General features: G+C 39.8%; 1 protein-coding gene across 1 annotated transcript; it reads left to right on the top strand.

The window, feature by feature from the left end:
* Positions 1-67: 67 nt before the first annotated feature.
* LOC124138906 (TBC1 domain family member 20-like) lies at positions 68-18,226 on the top strand. The gene is made up of 9 exons (XM_046505803.2): positions 68-324; positions 1,498-1,677; positions 4,775-4,855; positions 5,630-5,724; positions 8,780-8,871; positions 10,293-10,394; positions 12,002-12,143; positions 12,844-13,028; positions 16,288-18,226. Exons 1-9 carry the CDS (start codon positions 216-218, stop codon positions 16,523-16,525), a joined length of 1,224 nt encoding a protein of 407 aa, XP_046361759.1. The 5' UTR covers positions 68-215; the 3' UTR covers positions 16,526-18,226.
* Positions 18,227-19,272: the final 1,046 nt, after the last annotated feature.

The following is a 19,272-nucleotide window of genomic DNA, read 5'->3' on the forward strand; positions in this document are numbered from 1 at the left end:
TGAACACAAAACAAGTACTGAGAGTAGAGTGGTCATATATATTTTGTGTTTATCCTTATTTAATGAAACTTTATTTTAGGTGATATATGGGATTGCAGGTGCGTTGTCTGCTTCACGATATTCCGTATGTTACATTCGAGGCCCTCTGCGTTTAAGAATAAGCGTTATTCATAAGCTTTAAATTTATTGAGGAAATTAAATCAAATTCAGTTTTGATGAGTGACTCGGAGTCTGCCTCTAAATCAGACGATTGCCAGAGCAAGGGAGAAGACCGTCAACATGTAACCGAAAACGGCAAGCCGAAGACCAAGTCAAGAGCTAAAGGTGGGTAAACAAACATGTAATCAGTCAGTAAAGTGTATCTCTGAAACTCTCGGGTAATCCGTAATTCCCTTTATAAAAGAAGACTCTATAAAATATGATTACCACTATTTTATTCACATATACAAGGACTTGAAGGGCTAAGGACAGACTTGTGAGTAACCCTCCCCAACCCCAACACCACTTTGACACTACACAGTTTTTATGACACTATTGGGTGCCGAACAGATTCTATAATTGTATCCAAGCATCTGAAAGGACTTAAATCACAGTAGTTTACATGCTTAACATAAGCTGATTTGTTTATGCTGTTTGTTCACATATCTTCATATGGCAATGCAAGCATGACAATTAACCAATTAAGATCACTTAAGCTTCCACTGGTGAGGCACTGATTGATCACTGCACATGGTGATGCGTCCAGTGTTTGTCTTCAGCTGATATTGATATATATTTGATCTTAATTCATTCTGAAAGTAGTGCATTTCAGTTTAATGGGTGCATTTTTTAATTAGCCCATAAAAATACCTCTTAACATTGAGAATATTATAAATTTTGGAACCTAAATCTGTAATTTTCTGTAGTTCTAATATTCTTCACAAAAATATATGAGTTATTCCTGATTAATGCCAGACATAAATGTTTCCCTCTGCATATTCAGATACTGCTAATCCTATTTATAAATTCCTTACAACACACCACAAAGTTTAATATGAAATCTGATTGCCTATTTATCATATACATTTGCACATAGGGATTCCCTTCCACATTGCCCTTCACTGTGCACGCAATGTGCATTTGTTGACAGCATAAAGGAAGTTGACACATTTCCCACAGCATACAAAAGCAAAATGAATTGCAATTGCCATATATATATATATATATATATATATATATATATATATATATATATATACTAAATAAAGCTGGAAAGAAAATAAATATTTAGATCTATGCTCATATTAACATGATATCTATTAAAGTGAATAAAATTAACAAAGTCTAGCTTGCTTAATGTATCTGTTAATTATTACATCACATGCATCATGTTCATAAATGTATTATCAAACATGTATTTTCACATCTTTCTGGTCTTGTTTTGGATTTCATGGGGGGAGGGGGGATCTATTTTGCTGCGTTATAGTTGTGTTTGTATGTAATATGTGATATTTCCAGTGTTCAGCAAGCGTCATAAAACTCATGAGATCCAGAAGGCTCTGTTCAAAGACCCAGTAGATGTAGCACGCCTCAGACAGCTGTCCATCAGCAGGGGTGGGCTCATCAGTGATGAACTTCGGAGGAAGGCATGGCCAAAACTCCTGGGAGTTAATGTCTTGGACATTGACGAAAAGCCATGTAAGCATTGCAAATTTTAATTGTTGTATTTAATTGTTATTTAATTTAAATACATGGATATGACATTGCATGAAAAGGACCAATTAATAAAATGATAGTTACAATGGCTATCTAACAAAATATTGACGTTATTTTTATCAGTCTACCATGATATTGAGTGAGTGAGTATGGTTTTAAGCCGCTTTTAGCAATATTCCAGCATCATCACGGCGGGGGACACCATAAATGTGCTTCACACATTGTGCCCATGTCGGGAATCAAACCGGGATCTTCGGCGTGACGAGCGAACGCTTTAACCACTAGGCTACCGGACCACCCCTACCATGATATTGAAGAATGCTTGATTTTGATTGGTTTAAAAGAGGTATCCATTTTCCTAGACCCATTGGCAGCATACACATTGATGCATATAACAATGGCTGGCGATACCCCATTAGACTATTGCATATGTTCAATATCGGAACAGCAGCTTATCAAACACAATGAAATCTATTTCAGAACACACACAATTAAGTAAACCACATACTAACCACTGTGTCAGGGCCACATACTCATAGGTCACAAAAATGAGCATTCTCTCTTCATGCTCTTGTGTGGTCGTCTCAGCTATAAACAGTGGTGATTGCCATACTTCAGCTGTTGCCAATGATTGTGCCAGTAGGCTAATTTCCACCAGTACATCAATAGGCTAATCAAAGACGTATATAGAATGTATGTACGTCCGTGGGCTAATGTTGAACATAACTACAGATCAATATTGTCCTCTGAGTTCATGCAATTTGTAAATATTACTGTCATCGTGAAGAACTATTTTGGGAGCCATGGACAGCGACTTGTAAGTCAGGTTCAACCAAGTGAAGTTCAGGGTGGAGGGTTGGTTGGTTGGTTTGTTGTTTAACGCCGCATTCAGCAATATTCCAGCTATATGATGGGGGGAGAAAATGTGTGTACAGCTGATTGCTATTTCCGGCTTAGTTTACGAGAAAGTACACATGGTAATCTTAATCTCTGCATGTGAAACAATGCCTATGAGAGGAGGAAATACAATTATAATGGTAAATCATCATGTCTAGTGATGTTTTATATCAAATTTCATATTTTTAATGACCAAGTTTGTAATTCAAGTTTGTAACACCTGAATTCACTGAAGGGATACGATTTGTGTGTTTTTAAAAGCACATAACACTCGATAAATATTTTTTACACTATGAATCATAAACAACTGCTATTCTAATCTTTTTTCAAACTGAAACGTACATCGTAGATCGTGTTAGGTAGGCAGAGCATGTACTGTTGGTCATCTACCCCCTATGACCATGACGACTCCACCTCCATTAACATGATTAAGACTCAACAACAGGAGACATTGTCAGTGCCCAGAGGGCATCACTGACCCAACAATGTTGACATTTGAATTTTTCTGAAAAAAATCCTGAAGTTGAACTATTCAGACTGGGAAGTACATTTGTCATAAAGTAATGAATGAAAGCTGTTCAATAATAGTAAGAATAGTAAGGCTGTTCACCTATTGCTGATGCTGTGTACATGTCATCGGGTGTAATTTCGTTTGTCTGCCATTCCGTTCCAGTTCGACAGTTGTATGCACCCGGTTCATACTTTTTTATGTAACCACGTGCTGTCCGTGTGCGTGTGTTGACACACTGCCATGCCTTGCCTATGACAATGAGGATGAACAAACTGCCATTAAATGGTCTGAATAACTGCCGAGGACTTCTTAGTCTTCTTTTCAACATTGATTATTTTCTGGTGTTTGAATTTTGAAGTTTTCTGCTGTTTTGAAATTTGAATTGTTTTGAAGCAAAGTTAGAGAAAGTTTCACTTTGAAGCTTAATAACTTCAGTAGTCTTGTTACTAGAAAACTGAAATAATTTTGACTGTTCCAAAATCATGAAAGGTCCAATCTTGACATGCTTGAAGTCTTTGAACTTGATAAATGCTGGAGTACTGTTATGTTGTTGTTTTTTTATCGTTGTTTATTGAGATACGTATCGTATTGTGACCAGAATATCATATCATAACTTCCTGCATTGTTACAGCCCTACTGTTTTGAAATTTGATGTAGTCCCACTGAGGATTAGAAACCTCACACTCCAAATTTAAATAAGAGGTGTCTAACCTTCAGTGGGACTACATCAAATTTCACAACAGTAGGTTTATCTTCTAATTGATTTAGCAGCACTGTTTTGACCTGGTCTGTTAGCATTATTTGTGACTGGAGCGACTACATAGTGATTCAATATCCAGAACTGTACTATTTGAGTGTACTGAGTGAGGACTATGAACAACACCATACCTGCAGAGTTGCATCCCTTTACCATGCCAGGATGTGCTTGTATGGCCTTGTTAATTATTTTTGGTCTCTATGCTATAGCTATAAATTACACACCTCTGCCCTACATGGGTTTTTACCAAAGTGGTAAATGACTGACATGCTTTACTTCAGGCTTTATTTATTCCCACATTTGTTTGTTTGTGTGTTTGTTTGTTGTTTAATGCCACACTCAGTAATATTCCAGTTATATGACGGCGGTCTGTAAATAATCGAGTCTGGACCAGACAGTCCAGTGATTGACATCATGAGCATCGATCCACGCAATTGGGATCGATGACATGCATCAACCAAGTCAGCAAGCCTGACCACCCGATCCCGTTAGTCGCCTCTTACGACAAGCATAGTCACCTTTTACGGCAAGCATTGGTTGCATTTAGCTGATACAGAGTGATATAACTGGATTACTCCCAAGCACCCACTCTTTAGGGATACCTTTGTATAGCATGATATCGATGTATCAATGAATTAATAATTCACTGCCAGAGAAACATTTACCTGTGTTAAGATTACCATGGCAAAGACGGACAATGAGATGGCAGAAAATTCAATTTGAAACATTTGATTGTCTGCCTAGTTCATATTTGGTATTACATAGATTAATTGCAGGTCTAGATAAGAAATATTTCATCAGTACATATACAGAGTAACTAATTGTGTTATTTATTGATATATTGATATGCATGTGAGTCCATACATTGATACTAAACTCTCCAATCAATGACACCCCTTTGTATTGTGTTGCAGCCCAGGAGGTGTTGACAGCTCATCGGGACTATGATCAGGTGGTGCTGGATGTCAACAGGTCACTCAAACGCTTTCCTCCAGGTTGGCCATGTTTGTTTTGTTGTATACGGCGCACTCAGCATTGTTAAAGATTCGTCTTATTAGTACCAATGCACTCAGCTATTCAAAGTTCAAGGAAGTCTTAAAATACATTCATAATTCATATGAAAATAGACCACCTCCGTGGTCTAGTTATAGAGGGTCCGCCCGGAGAGCGGAAGGTCAAGGGTTCGATCCCCGGCCGCGTCATACCAAAAGATGTTAAAAGATGGTACTTCTTGTTACCCTGTCTGGCGCTCAGCATTAAGGGGCTAAAACAAGGACTGGTCGGCTCGGAGTCAGTATATGTTAAATTGCGGCACTATAAATCGGCATCAGTACAGACTAGTACAAGCAGCCACACACACGCACACGCATGTGCACGTGCATGCACGTCGCTATATAATTGCGGTAATCTTGGCAAGACGTTAAACCCAATTTCACCTCACCTCATATGACAATACAAGGATTTATTGATAAGTCTAAGCTCTCATAGAAGGAATTTCATAATAGTGAAATCTTTTGCAGTGGGCAATATGTGATGTCATTGAGGTATATCCACAAAACTTGAGTGAATTGAGCAAACTGTCAACCAGGGTAACATGTCAGTAAAATAAGCACAGGTTTGTGATCTTAAGAAAATGGGAAAACTTGAGGAACTGCAGTGATCAAGTATTCACCTGGTTTGCAACCACAAGACAAATATTTGGCTCAAGGCATGGTTGACAACCCAGCTTTATTTTACAAAAAGATTCTATGTCAGCCTGTTTTCTGTAGGGATGGAGGAGTCCCATCGCATGGCCATGCAGGACCAGCTGGTAGACTGCATCATGAGGGTTCTTGTCAAGCACGAAGAACTACACTATTACCAGGTAACTGATGGGGTGCTCCTGACTGTGATAACTGACCTCATGCACTCTGTCCTATATGGACAACAGTTAGGATCTGACCTTTGAATTTTTGGGGGGGTTGATGGCATCCTTCTGAATAAAAAAATGAAATAAAATATTGGAACAAAATAAATGTTTTGCTGCACATGCTGGATGTCAGGGGAAAACGTGTTTGGCTCCACCTTTCAGAGTAAAATTGCATTTCTCATAGCAGTGACCAAAACATTCTCTCTCTGACAAAACTCCTAGGCCCATCCCAGCATGCAATATAAAGTGGTAAGTCCAGTTTCCACCCTTGCCGAACTAGGCTGGAATTACTGGGCTGGATCATAGCGCCACCAGTGGCTATTACCAGTTATGTCCCTTCTAAGTCTCTCCTATGGACCAATCAGATTCCACCTCTCTAGCATTTGCTTCAAACAAAATTGTGGCGCTCAGTCAGGACGATCTGATCTTTAATAAAGATCTATATTTTGATAAAACAGGTCTTACATCGCGAAGTGAATCAAATCATGTGAGCACCTTGATTAAAAACATGAAAAGGTTTTAAAATATCTTCAGACAATGAGTTGGCGATTCACATGCTTCGCAAATCATGCAATCGACCGAAATCTGCACAACAGTTTACGAACCAGCATGAGGACCGAAGGCTAGAGGGCTGATATCAGGGTCGAGGGTTGATATGGGACATGATATGAAAACTGCCATATTATAACCTCTAATTATCATCTATATACATAACATCAAGTTGTAAAATGTATCTGTTTGGAAATGAATGCATTTCATTTTCACCTTGTTTCAAAGAGATTGTCGTGTAAAAGCTAGGTGAGCAGACAAGGGGATAATTAACTAAGGGACATAACTCCAATTTCTTACGACCAAGGCTGATATCGATATTGCCCACTCAAAATTGCATTGATGAGCCTGGCATTGATAGGTATCGGATGGTATGAGTTATGATATGATAATATGAGTTATCCTATACCTGTCAAGGATATGAGGCATTTTGCATGTGCGATAGAGTAACATAGAAATGGTCATATCTCGGGGGTGTTATAACCAGACCCGTATTACACCCCCACCACCCACACCCTACTTTGTTGATATGGCTCGTCTATGCATTTTGAATGAAAGGTAAACATTCACCGAAAAGAATGCCAGATGGCGCTGCAATTTGTAAAACATTCCAAGACTGACACCTTTTTCTGCTGTGCATATGATGCTCAACATGATGACATGGAACAGTGGAAGTTGTAGCAGTATCACGAGGGGTACATTATAAGTTGTAGCAGTATCACGAGGGGTACATTGTAAGTTGTAGCAGTATCACGAGGGGTACATGTGTTTTTTTGTGTCCCGCTAGGTTTTACACCATGCGCCAGAGATGAGTATTATAAAACCTCATGAAGACGCATAAAACCACATGTACCCTCATGATTCTGCTATAACAAATATATGTTAATGACATGTTTCAATCTGCTATTGTAAAAGAATTAAAACAAATTGAAACTTGATAGAAAACATCTGTTCAATTGAGTTGAGGTTAATTTGTGCTATATATATGCCTCAGAAAAAAAACGTGCAATTTTTCCTTCAAAGCAGGGTATATGGGATTTATTCTTCTGCTCAGAAGTCCACATGCAACCATCTTCCCGAGGCAAGGGAGTTAACTGAGTATAAAAGTCCAGTTTCCACCCTTGCCGAACTAGACTGGAGTTCCTGGGCTCGATCGTAGCAGCACCAGTGGCTATTACGAGTTATGTCCCTTCTAAGCCTCTCCTATGGACCAATCAGATTCCACTTCTCGTGTCACTTGCATTTGCTTCAAACAAAATGGCGGCGGCCAGTCAAGATGATCTGATCGGTAATCAAGATTTAAATTGTGATAAAACGCTTACATCGCTAAGTGCATCAAATCATGTGAGCATCTTGATTAAAAACATGAAAAGAATGGGAAAATATCTGTTGACAACGAGTTGGCGGTGCACATGCTTTGCTAATCCTGTAATCGACCGAAATCTGCATTACAGTTGACAAACCGGATTTTCGATTTCGATGCACGATTTTGATTGGACTCTGAATAGACTCGTTAGTCCAGCCAAACTGTAACTCCATAATACCAGCCTAGTACGGCAAGGGTGGAAACAGGACTTTTATAGTCAGTTAACTCCCTTGCCTTGGGAAGATGCATGCAACCTGTTTTCTTCGTTTTGGGGTATAAGGGATTTTTCTCGTGCTCAGGAATTTATTTCCGTCTCAGGTTGGATACCAGGGTACATTGTATTTTATCACGATCATGTGAAGCAATCAGATATCAGCATTCTGACATGGAAGTATGATAAGACATATTAATTTATTATTATATTCAACTTGAAAGGGTAGTTAGTTGTTCCCGTTAGATGTGGCTGGGCAATGCAGGTAAATGCAATGACCAAACTATCGCATCCAAAAGTGGGTAAAAAGGTACAGATAGTGGCAATCAATTTTTGTGAGAATATACCTAAATATATAGAAACGTGGCCAAAAACAAATTGACTATCCACAAAAAATGTGTAGATACCCACTAAAAATCACCCTCCTGGGTAAAATAGGAACATGACAAAAAGCTTCTCTGGAGCTTTGTCTTTCCTATTTTGAGTTTCATTATGTATATGCAAGTAAGGACCTAAGTGGTAACATTTAACAATTTTTGTTGTTGTGACATTTGACTGTTATTGCGTACTCTCATTTCAAGTGATGTATTTTTTACCAAATAGCTGCTCTTTCATTTCAAGTGATGTATTTATTACCAAATAGCTGCTCTTTCATTTCAAGTGATGTATGTTTTACCAAATAGCTGCTCTTTCATTTCAAGTGATGTATTTTTTACCAAATAGCTGCTCATATTTTGTTAGATGAAATAAAGAACAGCAGGATGATGTTACATATATTTATTATGTGGGAATACATTGCCCAATGTTATCAGGTATTTTCATGCTGGATATGTGTATTGTTGAACCTAGATATGCTGTGTGAAACTATTCTGTTATTATTTCAGGGTTACCATGACATCTGTGTGACATTCCTTCTGGTTGTGGGAGAAGACATTGCCTTTGCCTTAGTAGAAAAACTCTCCCTCAATCACCTACGGTAGGTCCAAGAGCAGTTGGGGATTGTGTTCTGCTAGCCCCCCGTATGTGCACATACTGCTACTTAATGAAATATCAGTTGTTTCATCTTTATTATCCCCCGCCACGAAGTGGAAGGGGGATATAGGAATGGATGCCGTCCGTCCGTCCGGCCGTCAGTCACATTTCGTTTCCGGAGCAGATCTTGAAAACCGTTCCATATTTCTTCACCATATTTTGCACATTGATAGGTCTAGTGGTGAACTGGTGCCTTTTGATAGTTTGGGATTTGTTTAAAAAATTTTTTTTTTGAGTTTCCATGGCAACGACTTTGATTTAGACTGAAAATGGCGGTAGTCCTCGTTTCCGGAGCAGATCTTGAAAAACGTACTATATTTTTTTACTTAAAGGCCCAGTGAACATAGTTCACAGGAGCTAATGCATTGCACACACCCGACATGTCATATTGGCGGGGGATGTGAGTATTTCATGCTTGTTTAAGTCAACACAATTGAAATGATTCCTTTGACTCAGCTGTTCAAGGGATGCAGGGTACACATGCACTCAGGCTGATTCTCTGAATGGCTTTTTGATAGAGGGAGGTAACTCTTGACAACCAGCTTGTGGTATGAATGATGGATGCACCAATGCAAGGTTGTTTTTGAAGAAGGTTGTCAGATCGGTACATGACCGAGGGTGATACGAATGAGATGCCTCGCACACACCTCACTACTCACTGTGCAACTAGTATTGTAACAATGCTGATGGATGTTCTCAAGCTAACATTTATGTAACTGAATAGAAAAGTGAATGTTTAGGTTTTGTTACAAATACAGTGGAATAAAGGGGTCGATGTCCTAACGTGGGAGTTAATGATGTTTTGATTAGGCTAAAACAAATAATAGTCTTGGTTTTCACTCACCACCCGCATCATCATAAAGTCCACCGCATGTTTCAGTTTTATTTCCATTTTCCAAAAAATCAAAACATCCTCATACTTTAAAACAGTGTGATCCAATATAGCACACAGTTACTTCCCTTTACATGCACACTGCTTTACTGCGCATCTCGTGTTATGGTCATGGCAGCAATAGCAAATGCTTTTTTATGTATGGAGGCCCTTTCCCAGGTTGATGGTACACAATTGTTTATTTGGTTACATACTAGTTTAAACAAGAAAAAAAACGAGAAAAAAAAATGCCCACCCACACTATATTTTCCAAAGTCATTGCCTGAGAACCAATACTGTTATTTTTTTAAGCTTACATGTAATCTGTCACTTGAGATGATTGTTAAGGGGTACTAGAATTTTTTTCCAACAATAATATCATGTCTGTCATACTATTGATGGGTTTGAAAAAAATATTCACATTTGTACTTTCACAGGTGGATTAAAATTGTGTCTTTTGTACCCACATTCCATTTAGCTGTGTTTGATTGCAGAGACTTCATGGATGCCAACATGGATCGGACCAAACATATGTTGAATTATCTGTATCCCATCATTCACAAAGCCAATCCTGAACTCTGCGCGTATATGGAAAGGTACTAGGTTTACCAATAATAAAAATGACTAATACAGATTAAACACTGCATTTAAGAACTGCCAACAGGATAAGAAACATTTCTCATGCATGTATTCAAATCATGACACTATTTTCATAGTAATGAATATAGTTTCAATGGTAAAATAGACCATTGGAAATATTAATGTTCCAGCCTAAATTGTGTATTTCTGTTCCACAACTCTATTAAGAAGCAGACACAGGATTTTGAGAGAGGTAGAGGGTGAACATAATATCCAAATCATGAGGTGAACAAAAACATGTAATTGGTTGACACATATGTTTTGGGAGTTGTGATGCACTAGTGCTGTCCCTCCCCTGATGCTACCTGGACCACTTGGTCTCCCCACCCTTCCCTATGATAGATGTACCGCCCTCCACCCCCACCTCTTGATCCACCAGTGCTGTCCCTCCCCTGATGCTACCTTGACCACTTGGTCTCCCCACCCTTCCCTATGATAGTCGACCGCCCTTCACCCCCACCTCTTGATCCACCAGTGCTGTCCCTCCCCTGATGCTACCTTGACCACTTGGTCTCCCCACCCTTCCCTATGATAGATGTACCGCCCTCCACCCCCACCTCTTGATGCACCAGTGCTGTCCCTCCCCTGATGCTACCTTGACCACTTGGTCTCCCCACCCTTCCCTATGATAGATGTACCGCCCTTCAACGCCACCTCTTGATCCACCAGTGCTGTCCCTCCCCTGATGCTACCTTGACCACTTGGTCTCCCCACCCTTCCCTATGATAGATGTACCGCCCTTCACCCCCACCTCTTGATCCACTAGTGCTGTCCCTCCCCTGATGCTACCTTGACCACTTGGTCTCCCCACCCTTCCCTATGATAGATGTACCGCCCTTCAACGCCACCTCTTGATCCACCAGTGCTGTCCCTCCCCTGATGCTACCTTGACCACTTGCTCTCCCCACCCTTCCCTATGATAGATGTACCGCCCTTCACACCCACCTCTTGATCCACTAGTGCTGTCCCTCCCCTGATGCTACCTTGACCACTTGGTCTCCCCACCCTTCCCTATGATAGATGTACCGCCCTTCACCCCCACCTCTTGATCCACCAGTGCTGTCCCTCCCCTTATGCTACCTTGACCACTTGGTCTCCCCACCCTTCCCTATGATAGATGTACCGCCCTCCACCCCCACCTCTTGATCCACTAGTGCTGTCCCTCTCCTGATGCCAGTCGTCTAAGGTGCTGCAATTCTTTGTGTAGAGTTGCTTCTCTTGGGCACGCCAGAAACCTGTGATCAGGGGTTCAAATCTCGGTTCGCCCGATTATATTTCTAGGTTTGTCAGCACCATACCCATACTCATGGGTTTCACCGAAGTGGTAAATGCTTGAGACCTGCATCGCTTTGGACTTTCCTCCCACTTTAGCTGTGATGCTGTGATATAACTGTAATACTGTTAAAAGCAGCGTTAAACCAAACTCACTCACTCACTCAATGTCCAGTTTGAGCTGGTGTTTCACAAACTGTTAGTGTTTTCCTAAAACATATATATATGCACATACAATACACACCTATGGACAAGGGAAATGAGTGTGTTAATGATGCCATTTCTGTTATAGGGCTGAGCTAGGCACCATCTTCAGTTTAAGTTGGCTCATCACATGGTTTGGTCACACTGTGAACGACATAAAGCACATCGTCCGCTTGTACGACTTCTTCATCGCCTGTCATCCCCTCATGCCTATCTACCTGGCAGCTGCAGTGAGTACTACCTACACCCCTCTGTCAGGCGGAACACATCCAGGTTCCACTGCTTCTCATACTGGGGACTTTGGCACAACAGTGTTGATGTGTGTGGCTAGTACTCCCACCTTTGAAGGCCCACCTTCTGCGGCTGGGTGATCAGTGTGTCATCACTGTGCCATCATTAGACTACATAAGAAAGACACACCGTAGCTAAATATTGCTAGTACTCACAACTTGGAAGACCCTCCATCTCCTGCGACTGAGCTGATCAATGTGTCAATTTTCGTGTTTCAATTTTAAGAGTTGCATCCCTTAGCCTTGCCAGGATTCACAGTTTGTGGGTTTGAATCCAGATTTACTCTGATTATCATCCTTGGTCTATCAGCACCTTTTGGGTTTTAGCAAAGTTATACAAGTTTAGAATCTCTAAGTCATATCATGCCACATTTAGCATGTGTTAGCCTGGCACACCATGATGTAACTGATGCTGTTAGTAGCAGTGTATAAACAAACAACCTACTCATAGAATGCGGGCCACATTTTTTTATCATCAGAGATTGAAGCATTCAAACGTGTTATTTATAGGTTTATAAATATGTGCTTATTTCTCAGACATGGAACTGGCAATTTGTCTAACTGAAATGTTTTGTACAATAACCATTAAGAGCTGAAGTACAGACCCCTTTGACTGATGCTGCCTGTCTTGTGCCTACAGATAGTTCTACACAGGGAGGAGGAGCTGCTAGCCTGTGAATGTGAGATGTGCTACCTGCACAGCCTGTTGTCCAAGATCCCTGATGACCTCCCGTTTGAACTGCTGATAGCCAAGGCAGGGGACCTCTACCTCCAGTACCCTCCCACCCAACTAGCCAACGAGGTGGTCATTAAGTACAGGGAAAGGTACACCAATCTCTTTCTTGTTTTGTGGAGGACTAGGACATAAATATATAGTTTTTAATGTTTTTCCGATCTGTTGTGTTGAACATTTTCATTTGAAAAGTTGGGTATTTTGAAGATATGGTGGTTATCTTAACTTTTATTTCAAGAGCATCTTTTAGATTATTAAAATAGCATTAAGATAGTATTATCATGATTATGAGTAACTAATGTTTCTAAAATGATGTTCTAAGGTTATTAACAAAGCTTTTATTATTATCAACAAATCTACATTGGGAGCATTCTTTCCTGATATAGAAGTTTTAACTAAAGAGGAAGATTTTCTTATTACTAAGACAGAGGAGTCCTTATACATGTACCACAAGAAATACCGGTTGCTTAGGAAACGGTGCAAGTCAAGTTGAACACTAGGCCTTGTTCCACAGCATGATCTTGGCCTTACAACTGTCGTAAGCCTATGTTAAAGTATGGGAGTTTTGAACATGTAAGTGCCATGACTGTCGTAAGTCTATGTTAAAGCATGGGAGTTTTGTACATGTCAGTGCCATGACTGTCGTAAGTCAATGTTAAAATATGGGAGTTTTGAACATTTCAGTGCCATGACTGTCGTAAGTCTGTATTAAAGTATGGGAGTTTTGAACACCTCAGTGCCATGACTGTCGTAAGTCTATGTTAAAGTATTGGAGTTTTGAACACCTCAGTGCCATGACTGTCATAAGTCTATGTTAAAGTATGGGAGTTTTGAACATGTCAGTGCTATGACTGTCGTAAGTCTGTGTTAAAGTATGGGAGTTTTGAACACCTCAGTGCCATGACTGTCGTAAGTCAATGTTAAAGTATGGGAGTTTTGAACACCTCAGTGCCATGACTGTCTTAAGTCAATGTTAAAGTATGGGAGTTTTGAACACCTCAGTGCCATGACTGTCTTAAGTCTATGTTAAAGTATGGGAGTTTTGAACACCTCAGTGCCATGACTGTCGTAAGCCTATGTTAAAGTATGGGAGTTTTGAACATGTCAGTGCCATGACTGTCGTAAGTCAATGTTAAAGTATGGGAGTTTTGAACATATCAGTGCTATGACTGTTGTAAGTCTATGTTAAAGTATGGGAGTTTTGAACACCTCAGTGCCATGACTGTCGTAAGTCAATGTTAAAATATGGGAGTTTTGAACATTTCAGTGCCATGACTGTCGTAAGTCAATGTTAAAGTATGGGAGTTTTGAACATATCAGTGCTATGACTGTCGTAAGTCAATGTTAAAGTATGGGAGTTTTGAACACCTCAGTGCCATGACTGTCGTAAGTCGATGTTAAAGTATGGGAGTTTTGAACACCTCAGTGCCATGACTGTCATAAGTCAATGTTAAAGTATGGGAGTTTTGAACACCTCAGTGCTATGACTGTTGTAAGTCTATGTTAAAGAATGGTAGAGTTACAATCATCTTAGTGCCATGACTGTCGTAAGTCTATGTTAAAGTATGGGAGTTTTGAACACCTCAGTGCCATGACTGTCGTAAGTCTGTGTTAAAGTATGGGAGTTTTGAACACCTCAGTGCCATGACTGTTGTAAGCCTATGTTAAAGTATGGGAGTTTTGAACATGTCAGTGCCATGACTGTCGTAAGTCAAAGTTAAAGTATGGGAGTTTTGAACATGTCAGTGCCATGACTGTCATAAGTCTATGTTAAAGTATGGGAGTTTTGAACATGTCAGTGCTATGACTGTCGTAAGTCTGTGTTAAAGTATGGGAGTTTTGAACACCTCAGTGCCATGACTGTCTTAAGTCAATGTTAAAGTATGGGAGTTTTGAACACCTCAGTGCCATGACTGTCGTAAGCCTATGTTAAAGTATGGGAGTTTTGAACATGTCAGTGCCATGACTGTCGTAAGTCAATGTTAAAGTATGGGAGTTTTGAACATATCAGTGCTATGACTGTTGTAAGTCTATGTTAAAGTATGGGAGTTTTGAACACCTCAGTGCCATGACTGTCGTAAGTCAATGTTAAAATATGGGAGTTTTGAACATTTCAGTGCCATGACTGTCGTAAGTCAATGTTAAAGTATGGGAGTTTTGAACATATCAGTGCTATGACTGTCGTAAGTCAATGTTAAAGTATGGGAGTTTTGAACACCTCAGTGCCATGACTGTCGTAAGTCGATGTTAAAGTATGGGAGTTTTGAACACCTCAGTGCCATGACTGTCGTAAGTCTATGTTAAAGTATGGGAGTTTTGAACACCTCAGTGCCATGACTGTTGTAAGCCTATGTTAAAGTATGGGAGTTTTGAACATGTCAGTGCCATGACTGTCGTAAGTCAATGTTAAAGTATGGGAGTTTTGAACATATCAGTGCCATGACTGTCGTAAGCCGATGTTAAAGTATGGGAGTTTTGAACATATCAGTGCTATGACTGTCATAAGCCGATGTTAAAGTATGGGAGTTTTGAACACCTCAGTGCCATGACTGTCATAAGTCAATGTTAAAGTATGGGAGTTTTGAACACCTCAGTGCTATGACTGTTGTAAGTCTATGTTAAAGAATGGTAGAGTTACAATCATCTTAGTGCCATGACTGTCGTAAGTCTATGTTAAAGTATGGGAGTTTTGAACACCTCAGTGCCATGACTGTCGTAAGTCTATGTTAAAGTATGGGAGTTACAATCATCTTAGTGCTAGGACTGTTGTAAGTCTATGTTAAAGAATGGGAGTTACAATCATCTTAGTGCCATGACTGTCGTAAGTCAGTGTTAAAGTATGGGAGTTTTGAACATATTAGTGCTATGACTGTCGTAAGTCTATGTTAAAGAATGGGAGTTACAATCATCTTAGTGCCATGACTGTCGTAAGCCTATGTTAAAGTATGGGAGTTTTGAACATGCCAGTGCTATGACTGTCGTAAGTCAATGTTAAAGTATGGGAGTTACGATCATCTTAGTGCCATGACTGTTGTAAGTCTATGTTAAAGTATGGGAGTTACGATCATCTTAGTGCTAGGACTGTCGTAAGTCTATGTTAAAGTATGGGAGTTACGATCATCTTAGTGCTAGGACTGTCGTAAGTCAATGTTAAAATATGGGAGTTACGATCATCTTAGTGCCATGACTGTCGTAAGTCAATGTTAAAATATGGGAGTTACGATCATCTTAGTGCCATGACTGTCGTAAGTCTATGTTAAAGAATGGGAGTTACTATCATCTTAGTGCTAGGACTGTTGTAAGTGATAGGTAGGCAAAGATCAATCTTCAGATATTTCCTTCCTGTTTCAGCACCTCGATAGCCAAGAAATTACAGCATGCAGCAAGAAATCAAAAGCCGGACAGTCTTCTGAAGAGGTTGCGCAAGCAAGGGGCACGGGCGCTGGTCTTCCAAGATGGCAGGAATGTCGTTGTGAAAGTTACTGTGTGGACGCTCAGTGCTGTGCTTAGTGCCGCAGTCTTTGCCGTTCTCAATGCCGCCACAGACTGGGACTGGATGGACTGGGATCATTGGTCGAGTTGGTTCTGATTGGTTAATGGCAAGTCATGTGATAGATAAATTATTTTAATTGTTTGACAGTGTTCAGGAATAGTTTATTTTGGTTTTACTATGTATGAGAAATTTATTTGGTGTGAATGGAAAATATGTTTATATGAGTTAAGATGAGTTGTGATGTTCTTTATTTTTGGAAGCATTATTTGTAGTTTATGTGGCATTGGTATGATTAAGGCATCTTATGTGAAAGTTTTATTCTCTTAACCTACTAAAACAAAATGTATGAAAGACACCCATGTATTTCAAATCAAGAGTTCATAGAATTGAGACTGTGTTGCTAAAGTAAACAAATGTGCCAACAACATCTTATATTAGCTCCGGTGAATCTGACTTGACATGTCATTGCGATTTTCTTGTCATATGGTAAACTATTTCCAGTGCTCTCAAACATGATTTTAATTAATGCAGCTGTGGTATTAAAGATGTGCTTCACCTGGATTATGATCCTTGGCTGGTCAGTACAAGAGTCTGTGTTTATTGGCTAGTCAGCACAGGAGTCTGTGTTTATTGGCTGGTCAGCACAAGAGTCTGTGTTTATTGGCTGGTCAGCACAAGAGTCTGTTTTTATTGGCTGGTCAGCACAAGAGTCTGTGTTTATTGGCTGGTCAGCACAAGAGTCTGTGTTTATTGGCTGGTCAGCACAAAAGTCTGTGTTTATTGGCTGGTCAGCACAAAAGTCTGTATTTATTGGCGGGTCAGCTCAAAAGTCTGTGTTTATTGGCTGGTCAGCACAAGAGTCTGTGTTTATTGGCTGGTCAGCACAAGAGTCTGTGTTTATTGGCTGGTCAGCACAAGAGTGTGTTTATTGGCTGGTCAGCACAAGAGTCTGTGTTTATTGGCTGGTCAGCACAAGAGTCTGTGTTTATTGGCTGATCAGCACAAGAGTCTGTGTTTTTGGCTGGTCAGCACAAAAGTCTGTGTTTATTGGCTGGTCAGCACAAGAGTCTGTGTTTATTGGCTGATCAGCACAAGAGTCTGTGTTTATTGGCTGATCAGCACAAGAGTCTGTGTTTATTGGCTGATCAGCACAAGAGTCTGTGTTTATTGGCTAGTCAGCACAAGAGTCTGTGTTTATTGGCTGGTCAGCACAAGAGTCTGTGTTTATTGGCTAGTCAGCACAAGAGTCTGTGTTTATTGGCTGATCAGCACAAAAGTCTGTGTTTATTGGCTAGTCAGCACAAAAGTCTGTGTTTATTGGCTGATCAGCACAAGAGTCTGTGTTTATTGGCTAGTCAGCACAAGAGTCTGTGTTTATGCCCTGCATAACTCACGATGCCCTCTCACTTTAAGCTGACACTACGTAATATGAGTTAATCAATTAATAGTTAATAATGGTATAATCGATGGTTATGAAAATCAACATGATTTAAAAAGTATAGTTTTCAGTGTAACCGGCAAGGGGAGTCTACAGTTTTTATTTCATGTTTTATATGAACATTCTTGAACGTACTCAAGTTTTCATTTCTGCATAGAATGTCCTTTAATCTGTGCCTTCAACTCATTATTTGATCATTACCCGTTGCTTACAGACATAAATAACCCTGTCTGGGTTCTGGGTTAGAATTTGCCTATGCTGGCTGTAAGAGGCAACTGGATTGGGTGGTCAGGCTCGATGACTTAGTAATGTATTTTCCAATCTCATTGAAATCAGATCTTAGTTATCGCTACCGCTAAACAAAGATCTGAGGACATCCCATTAGGGGTCACATCTGAATGACCTTTCATCCGACCAATCAGAGCGTCGCTTACCAGAACATGAAAGTGACAGTCGGAATGTGTTTTCTCATCATGCAGCCTCGAAAACTTTAAAGGGCCACTGATCTAAAGCAATTCCCTGGGAATGGTTGTTGCCTTTGTTATTGTTTTTTCCCGTGAGTACCCGGATGATATAGCAGAAACCTAGACTAGTTCGCGACCTGTGCTGCGCAATTCGTAAGCGCGTTTGTCACTTTTATTGATAGTATAAGGGCGTATGGTCACATTGATCAACAAAATGAAATACAGTTTGGGAAATAATAAGGAAATGTAGGTATCTTTGTGGGTAGCATCACTAATGGTGACGATGTTTTGTCACTTGCTTGGTAATTGTGCGATTTTCGTTTACACTATTTTGACTTCCAACACAAAGTAATTATTTCTCCCGAGCATTGCTTATTTTATCGTGTTTATATTTTTAGTCAAAATATGCTCAATTTTCACTGAGGAAATTTATTAAACGCCTGAATATGCAGTTATTTTTCAAATTGACTGAAAAATATGTCAATCTGTATTTTTATGACAAGGAATTCCAAACATTTGTGTTTAATATCATCACCTAGAGACTGAAAATGTCACGATGAAAAGTACATTAATTTTCTATATTGTTTGGCTTCCAATCCTACATAATAATCTATTGTGATGTTTTAGGCCCTTTTGATCATCTTAGTCAATTTTAGTCAATCTGTTAAAGAAATGGACAAATATTTCAGTCAACCAGGAACAAGAATGAATCTGTCCATTGCTACAGTAATTGAAGGAAAACAAAATGCAAATATCATAATTACAACCTACCAAATATGTGTATAATTTTAGGCAGCTTCCTTGTTCCAGGTATGTGTCCGCGAATATCCACACAAAGGAACAATATCCCACACGTCTGCAGCTGTACAGAAAACATATTCGATGTCACGTGTCTCTGTAACAATCACATATTTTAAAATGTATACATCTTTCGGGATATT

Source organism: Haliotis rufescens, unplaced genomic scaffold (genome assembly GCF_023055435.1).
Source record: "Haliotis rufescens isolate VD_foot unplaced genomic scaffold, xgHalRufe1.0.p SCAF_19, whole genome shotgun sequence".
Lineage (NCBI taxonomy): Eukaryota > Metazoa > Mollusca > Gastropoda > Lepetellida > Haliotidae > Haliotis > Haliotis rufescens.